This window comes from Rhynchophorus ferrugineus, unplaced genomic scaffold (genome assembly GCF_030347505.1).
Source record: "Rhynchophorus ferrugineus isolate W39M unplaced genomic scaffold, kcgeb_rfMv2 rfM10, whole genome shotgun sequence".
In the NCBI taxonomy this organism is placed as follows: Eukaryota; Metazoa; Arthropoda; class Insecta; order Coleoptera; family Curculionidae; genus Rhynchophorus; species Rhynchophorus ferrugineus.
The window spans coordinates 26,279,488-26,288,968 of record NW_027472589.1 but is presented as its reverse complement, the minus strand read 5'-3'; the positions used below and the strand labels follow the sequence as shown (position 1 = coordinate 26,288,968).

The following is a 9,481-nucleotide window of genomic DNA, read 5'->3' as shown; positions in this document are numbered from 1 at the left end:
GGAAAAAGCCTCGCTAATTCGTTCGAGAACCAAATGAAATGCAACCAATATCTTAGCCCAGCTCAACAGACGTTATCCATTATTAACAACACTATCCCCTCACTGAAGAGGAAACATTTTAAATCAGTATATCTTCTGAATAGCATAATCTCTCCCAGAGACCTTCAGCTCTCATAAAACGTCTGTATTCAAAAGAAGCTCCAGGCCCAGATAGTATCACGGTAAACCATCTGAAAAACCGCACCAGCAAGCAGCTTTCAGAGCTTGCCAACATTCAACAACCATCCTGAGGTTAAAGCATTTGATTCTAGCTGGTCAAATTGGATTAAAAAAAAAACTCGACGGTCCCTTCTTTCTCTGGGCTTCCTCGAGTAGCTAGAATCGGCATCTACCTAAAATCTTAGTAATCCAACCTTTAATTTGAAAATAAGTGGATTTTTATTAATCTCTCTAAAGCATATTAATATACAGTTAACAGTTATCTAGCCCATTCATAAGCCCAAACTGTTTGCACTTTGTCATTATATGTTTTTTCCATGTTAAACGTCGATCAAAATGCATTTTCAAATATTTAACGTTGTCTGCTTGCGGAAGTTTATAATTATAATTTTTACTATTGAGCATGTTCTTCTACAAAGGGTGAATGTCACATGGGTAGATTTTGTCCCATTTGCTTTGATACGCCATTAATTTTAACGTGGAAAATCTATTATGATGTATTTATCAATCGAAGACCGATTTTGTTGAGAATAGATATGTAAAATGAAATACTACGTAGACATATTATTTTATTAAAAATAAAATTTACAATTAGTAGTAAAAAATTAGTCATCAATATCACTAAAGACGTTTCCCAAGGCATAATCGGATTCTGAATTGGTATTTAGATAAAATACTCCAGTGACCCTATGAATTAAAACATACATTACATAAAACTAACGTTTAAATGACTACTTACGAAGTATCAAAGACCAAGCTCCCCATTTGCAACACAGTGTTGGTGTCACAGTTTCCACTTGCAAAGTCTAAGTAACTGCCACATTTCACGGCGTAGAAATTATCGTTATTAATCGATTCGGACATGTAATAATACGATCTGTTATGTGAGCATCCGTTATACAATATACCAGTACAACCGGGCTGTATACTTCCACCATTGGGCCAGAAATCGACGTCCGCTAAGTTGTAGTTAACTCCAAGCACCATGGCGTTGGTGTGGATGGCTTGGACGTATTTGGCATCGGTAGCATTCAAACGAGACGCCGGAGTAATTTCTAAGTAGAGAGGTCCAGCTGGATCTAGGCCTATAATAACACCGATATTGCCATCCAGATTCTTTCCTGCATATCCTGCGACATGTGCGCCCAGGCTATGACCCATCAATATAACTAAATCAAGAGAATAGCCGAAACTATCAATTATCCCATCAATGAAGGAGGCTACGGTCTGACCAACATATGGAACCTTTGCGACGGCTGATATATAATCTGCACCAGCGTAAAATGACCAGTCAACAGCGATAACGTTGACATCACCGTGTTGCAGAAGAGAGCTTGTTAACATTGTAGTGATTAAAGACAGGTGGCTATTCGTCCATCCATGTATGACAAATACTGTTTTCCAGGAGGCATTGAATCCACTAATGGTACTTAAAAGACCACTTTCGTTGTAGTATAGTTTAGTGATGTCAGTATTTGTGTAAATATAAAATTCTATGTTTCCTTCGTCGTAAGCAGTGGCTCTGCTTAACGCCTTAGGCTCAACATCTAACAGGATTTTAGTACTATCCCTGTTCAAACCTGCAAAAAAATAAATTCATTTAACAGAGACATTTTCATATAAACTATTTTATAATGGGATGAGGGAAAAGTTTTAAATTCGCATATCCCCAGTAACACTTGTTGAATTAAGCCATATTGTAGTGTTTGAAGGGTAACAGTCCAAAGAGCAATCTAGATATAGCTCATTCTTTCATTTACTCAGGCAAAAGTTATTGAGCTTTGACAATGGATATTTATGGAAGATAATTTTTAATATATTGATGTCTCAGTCTTCTAATAGCACAGGCTTGGTGTTTATTTTTTTATTACTATTTTTTATTATATTTATTTTTTATTACTTAATGACTATTTGTAGTTGATAAATGCAATTAACTAATTATTTGTTCTTAACATCTAGATTTCAGAAGATAATTAGAATTTCATGGATGTACTACCACTAGTGCACTCCACATACTTTTATAACATAGTTTTCACATAACATTTCAATTGAAAAGTCTCCGGCATAGTAAAACACATTTTTTGGCAAAATTCAACTCTTCATTCAACGAAAAATTCTTCCCAGCGAGCATTCTTTTGAGAATAGGAAATAGTTGCTGAGGGCCAGATCTGGAGCATACAGTAGATGAGGAAGCAATTCGAAGCCCAATTCATGGATTTTTGCTGTCGTTTTCACTGACTTGTGACACGGTGCATTGTCTTGGTGAAGCAGCACTTTCTTTCTCTTCAAATGAGGCCATTTTTCGGAGATATCGTCCTTCAAACGGCCCAATAACGCTATGTAATAGACGCTGCAGATGATTCCATGTGCATCCCAAAATTCAGACCCCATAACCTTGCCAGCCGATTGTTGCGTTTTTCCACGCTTTGGAGCAGGTTCATCGTGTGCAGTCCACTCGAATGACTGTCGATTGGATTTCGGAGTGAAATGATGCAGTCATGTTTCATCCATTGTCAGATATCGACACAAAACTCGGGTTTATTACGCTTGATGATCTTCAAACACTGCTCTGAATCATCAGTCGTTGTTTTTGGTCAAAAGTGAGCTCGCGCGGCACCCACTTTGCACAGCGCTTTCTCATAGCCAAATATTCGTGAATTATATCATGTACACGTTCAGTTGATATCTTTAGAGTGTCTGATATTTCATTTAATTTCAATTTACGGTAATTCAAAATCATTTTGTAGATTTTATTAATGTTTTCGTCGGTAGCAACCTCTTTTCACCCCGTCTAAACTTAGCATACCAATCCTTGGTGGTTGATTTTCTGGGACAGTGTTCGGAAACTCGGCATCAAGCCAAGTTTTTGCTTCAACTCTATTTTTTCCCTTCAAAAACAATATTTTATCAACACGCGAAATTCCTTTTTATCCATTTTTTTCACAATAACAAAAATTGCTTCACTCAAGACGTTATAATTCACAACAAATGATACGGCGGCTATCAAATTTATACACGCATCTTTTGAGGGTTAGGGCTAACTAAAAAACGTATGGACTCAATTCTAGTAGCGCCAGCTATGTGTTAGGCCGGGACTTTTCAATTGACCTGTTGATTAACGAAGACAAGCTTATATGAGTGTGAGGTCTCTGAACTCTTATGAAAACGTACTATCGAGTTATGCGTATACGTCTTGCGTCGCCTCTGAACTTCGATATAGATATTACAATTGGGATACCTTAAATGATATATTACATAATAGGCCGTTGTGTGCACAATCTATCAAAAACAAAAGACAAAACTGTCTAGTCACCGATAAAAGAAATTTCGTCCTATTCCCAGTCCAATTATTGTTATTATCGTTATTGTTATTGTTATATGGGTCAGTAAAACTATTTTAATATTGTAGTTAATAAATTTTCGAAAAAAAATCACAAAAGGGTTTTAATAATTTAATTAACTGTTGAGTAATTTGTTCTTATCCCTTTTTTTTGCATCCAAAGCGCAACATCTGTGATTATAGCCGTGTTAGCGACCCATTATTGGTTCTGTCCCATTATTAAGAACCCTTTTGGAATGTCGAGGACACATTCCTTGGTACCACTTCGTACAGTTCACATCTCTTTTGTATTAAACATATTTCTCCTAATGTTTACGTGTTTATTGTATCGCCCATATTACTCATTTTCTCAATATATTGTTCACATTTGTTGTGTTGTAATGATTTAAAGAAAAGTCTTAACAAGTGTTAAACCCGCTCTAATATATATATATATATATATATATATATATATATATATATATATATGTATATATATATATCACTACATAGTATAAAACAAAGTCGCCTTTTCTGTCCCTATATCCCTATGTGCGCTTAAATCTTTAAAACTACGCAACGGATTTTGATGCAGTTTTTTTCAATAGATAGAGTGAATCAAGAGGAAGGTTTATATGTATAATACATGCATAATATACTAAGACAACATTGCTAATTTTAGAGGTTTCTAACGTGATGTCGTAAATTAACCTATTTTTTTAGGCTTATTTAGCAATTAGCAAAAACGCTGCCTAACCCTACGAGTTAGATCAAATTAATGTACTACAGTATTGTACACCATAAAAAGGTCTACAAAAAAGTCCGCGATGGTATATGTTTATCTTTTAGGGATAACCCACATTAACCATTTTTATTGTTTACTTTTTACGTGAGAAAATGGCTTATTTACGAAGCTATTTTAAGCAATACGGCATTAATCCTTATCGAATTAAGTACCTTAAATACAGTGTGCAATTAATATAGATCAATATGGTTCCTTACAGCATGTAAATTAAACAAATGTTTTCGGAGATATTACACATTTAAAATTTGCGTTTAAAAATGTGTAATGTAATAAAAATTGTATGAATTTAGATATTCCAAAGATAGCAGGAAATCTTCATAGTAAGTATAGGGGAAGAGGAATTGTTTTACTCCAAATTTAATGCGTGCAGGCCAAGGGCAGTAATGAATGAACCAAAAATACTGGATCGATTTTAATCATGTTTTCATTGAGTGACATAGGCATATATATTTTATGCCCGTGCAAAGTCGGAGCGGGCCGCTATGTTTTTATATACAACGTTCATATTTTTTCTGTAGTGTATTTAATTTAGTATCAGCATTGCACCTGTGCGAAGCCGTGGCGGGTCGCTAGTATATATATATATATATAAATATATATATATATATATATATATATATTATATATTTATATATATATATATATATATATATATATATATATATTATATATTTATATATATATATATATATATATAAATATATAATATATATATATATATATATATATATATATATATATATATATATATTTATATATATATGTATATATATATATATTATATATTTATATATATATATATATATATATATAAATATATATATATATATATATATATATATATATATATATATATATATATATATATATTATTTAATATATAGTACTTACCAATATTTTGAAAATCAGATTTGCATAGAGCAAATAGTAGGAAGAAACCGATTACTGCACAAATGTTCATCTTATTTTGTTACAAAATTCACTACAGTTGAAAGATTGTCCTTCTTGGTATTTATATTACTTAGCGGGATGATAAGAAAGCGCGAATAATTTTATCAGATAATTTTATTCTATAAATACATAATTGTAATAAATGCACTCGTAAATTATTGTCAGAAATTGTGCTATTTTATGTACGAAAAAAGAAACAAATACCTTGAAAAATATCATTGTTTAATATGGGTATTGAAATCATTAAAAACAATGAAATGTAGTAACGGAGCTACGACAAAAGAAGCTAGCTGTCGACATCAAGGTAAAGGTAAGTGTTGAAAAACCCGATATATGCAAACATTTCATCCCTACACAGTTTAACAAAATTCGTGAATGACCAGAATCGTCTGTCTCTTTGTTTGATTGATTGATTGATTGATTTAGCAAGGATGACATCGAAGAATGAAATAAATAAGGTAACAATATATCAATTATTTTGATTCTTTACTTTATAGGCCTAAGTTTTGAAAAATCAATAGTAATGTAAAAAATAAGTTACCTAATTGTGTTCATTATTATTTTAATATACATGCTAAAGTCGAGTATCAGTTTCAAACTTATTTTATACATATATTCTCTGTTTTAATAAACAAACATGTACTACTTGATTTATTCTTCCATATATACGTTTATAACATAAAAGTAAAGAAGATTCATGTATGCTTATTTTTCATTCTCTGAAGTTGTTACAGTTCTGAAAATAATCTTGCTTATGATACTTTGTTTTAATGTTCAGTGATATAGAAATTTAAAATTATTAATACTTTTGCTGTTGATTATTAAAATTTAAGAGATATTAGATTTAATTAAATGCCATTTATAAAACGTTAATGAGTGTTAGGGTGATAACTAGCATATAATAACAGATAACATATAACTAGATCTATTTCAATTTATACGTTACACCACTTACATTAGAATCTTTATAACTAATATCCTACTAATAAAATAATATAATATGAAATTCACAATTTCAACCAAATCAATTCAATATGACTCTGTGAGAGTCAACGCTCGAACCGATATAGACATAACGCAAACTAACAATGTCCTATTATAAAAAAATTGATATCATGAGCTATGCTGTCATAAAACTATCCTTAAAAAAAACCCTTCCATAAAACCCATAGAGATAGACAAACGATCTTTATAGTCCCGCTTATGAGAAAGAAAAGAAAAGGCTTGCATCTACTAAGGGTCTGAGACTTCAAGGAAACTTTTTCTTCTACTCTTCCTTCGGGCTAGCCTTACCATTCGGCGGGTGCCCAAACCAAGCCGCGTCTCTGCAAGAACCCAAATTAATCGCACCTTTTCAATACAGGGCATGACGAAAAACGTAAACGCTATAAATATTTCGTCGAAGTATGAACAGAAAATTACGTGCGGCGCGTTGAAAATATCTGAATTTGTACCTTTATTTGGTACATTTGGTGGGCATTTGTGCGAAATTCTTTTCTTTTGCTTCAATTTGAAGGAAAATGTATCGAATGCTGTGTGAAGCAAATGGCAGCCACGCTCCATCGATTAAAACATGTGAATCAAAAGTGTTGATTTTGATATCGAACACAGAGAAAAACATTTTTAAAAACATGGGAATGATCCAAAATCTTGGATATTTTATGCCGTATGAATTGAACCCGAGAAACATTGAAAGGGGTTTTAAAGCTCATGTGTGAAAGGCTGCTTCAACAGTAAAATCGTTAAGATCTTTTGCATCGTATTGTTACTGGCGATGAAAACTAAATTCATTACGATAATCCAAATCGAAAAAATGATGGAGGTTACCTGGTCATGCCTCAACATCAACAACAAAGTCGAATGTCCATGGCTCCAACTAAATAGGGTTCGATATCGACGACAATTCATTAATACAATTGTGTCGAGCACTGTGCAAAAAACAACCGGATTACAAGCAAAGACATAATCATGTTATTCTTCAGCATGATAAGGCTGGAAAGCATGTTACAAAACCGATGAAGCCATACTTGGAAAGATTAAAAGCGGAAGTGGCAACACATCCGCCGTATTCTCCAGACCTTGTTCCTTCAGATTATTATTTGTTTCGACATATGAGTTGTGACCAATCTGAGCGACAATTAATTCCTTATGAAGATCTCAAAGAATCGATCGATTCGTGCATAGCTTCAAAAGATATATCGTAACTTCGAGATGGAATCGATATCAATGATGATTGATTGCTAAAATAGTACCGAACGCTGTGTGAAAAACAGCCGGAATTCAAGCAAAGACACAACCATATTATTCTTCAGCATGATAACAATGGAACACATGTATCAAAACCGATGAAACCATACTTGGAAAGATTTAAAGGGGAAATACTAACACATCCTCCGTATTCTCCAGACCTTACTCCTTCTGATTATTATTTGTTTTGACATATGAGCTGTGACCTATTTGAGTGGCATTTCATTTTTTATGAAGATCCCAAAGAATCGATCGATTCGTGGATAGCATCAAAAGATATATCATACCTTCGAGATGGAATCGATATCGATGATGATTGATTGATAAAATTGTGCCGAACACTGTGTGAAAAACATTTCGGACAAAATTCCGGCTGTTTCTATCTCTTTATGTTTCCGGCTATCGTTGGACAAGACTTTGAATCAAACATATTGTAAAGATCTTTCGCAATTAAAAAAACTAAATTCCGCCCACCCTTGTTAAATTAATAATTATTTTTTACTTTTATTTGTAATTAAAGTTATTTGCGTCTTTCGAAAAATTAATATTTTAAGTTTTAATAATTAAGTTTTCAAAGCCACGAATTTACATATATAAACTACAGAAACGGATTTTTCTCAGCTGGTATTTTGCAAAACACATGCACTTAATTCTGAAATTGCTTAAGAGTCAAAAATAAATAGTTTGGGATAGCTTTAGTAATCACTATTCTAAAATATATCGAAATATTACGCCACGTTATTTTACTCGTAGTATAAAAGGCACGGAAATGCTTACCTGCTAATAGAGTACTAAGCCAGATAATGTCAATTACTTAAACATCTTAAATCATTAAACATCTAGAGATTTAATATTTGATGCGCACCACAATGTACTGTGTATTTGCTTTCATAGCTCAAGGCTTTCGAAAGTACGATGTATGAATATATTTTCTAAATAAGCAAAACTTTATATTTATCTCATTCAAGGTTTTTGTTTTTGTTTAATCGAATGTGTGTATACCACTTACTATAAATATAGAACTATTGTTACGATACAGGGGCACGTGCTATTCCAAAATTCCAAAACGGGTGACAATTAACATCCTCCAACTACCCTCCAATCATCCTTCTGAGATTATTATCAAAGATATAGAATATTTACTATATTCAATGATGTACATACTGCTGAAAATGAAAAGTTTATCAGGTTTTGTAAATCCCACTTCTCATAACAACAACCTCATGGGGATAGTCTTACTGGACCTAATCAAATCCTTTGCCAATGTGTAGTATCATAGTCATATTTTTCTAAACATTCCAAGGAATTAAATTTTGTATTTTTAGTAATTTCAATTCAAATTTGGAGATTATTTCTCGACTATGATATTCCTCCAGACAGTCACAGACATATTCACTGTATTCAGGGTACTATTCACTCTAATATCAAAGTTTTGCGTCGATGACTGCCTTCTCTCTACACTCTCTAACACCCAAAGAAATACGCTTCAAACTCTAACAGCAGGTAAATATAACAGTGAAATGGCTAAAATTATAAAAACTGCAGACTAATCCACAAGATAAACAGCGATAATTTTCCATCGTAAATGTTTCCTTACTAAAATCAATTTACCAGTTGAACAAGTTCCTATTCTGTGGCTACAAAAAGTTACGTATAGTCCATTCAAAGAAGTTTTGAACAGACCACATCTAAATTTGTGACGTCAAAACGTCGCAATGTTGCCGTATCAACTCTGAGTTATAGTTCAGTTTGGGTTTGACATACAACAAAATTCTAATCTAAATAAAATAATTGAACAAAACTGTTATCAAATATAATTTATTTGGACATTATAGTACATCTAATGCATATATTATCGAAAAAACTAAAACTACAATTAAGTACACAGTTATAATAGTTTGTAGGTTAGGGTTGTGTTTGATTATATTTACACTGAACTC

At 32.6% G+C, this 9,481-nt stretch overlaps 1 protein-coding gene across 1 annotated transcript; it reads right to left on the bottom strand.

Annotated features, from left to right (window-relative positions):
- Positions 1-775: 775 nt before the first annotated feature.
- LOC143203942 (pancreatic lipase-related protein 2) lies at positions 776-5,358 on the bottom strand. Its single transcript, XM_076416282.1, has 3 exons — positions 5,235-5,358; positions 959-1,799; positions 776-906 (listed from the first exon to the last, which is right to left on the bottom strand). Exons 1-3 carry the CDS (start codon positions 5,302-5,304, stop codon positions 825-827), a joined length of 993 nt encoding a protein of 330 aa, XP_076272397.1. The 5' UTR covers positions 5,305-5,358; the 3' UTR covers positions 776-824.
- Between the last annotated feature and the right edge of the window lie 4,123 nt (positions 5,359-9,481).

Coding starts and splice junctions, on each gene's coding strand:
- LOC143203942 (XM_076416282.1), bottom strand. CDS start 5,304: ATGAACATTTGTGCAGTAATCGGTTTCTTCCTACTATTTGCTCTATGC. Junction 1,800..5,234: donor ATCTGATTTTCAAAATATTG/GTAAGTACTATA, acceptor ATTTTTTTGCAG/GTTTGAACAGGGATAGTACT. Junction 907..958: donor AGCTTGGTCTTTGATACTTC/GTAAGTAGTCAT, acceptor TTTAATTCATAG/GGTCACTGGAGTATTTTATC.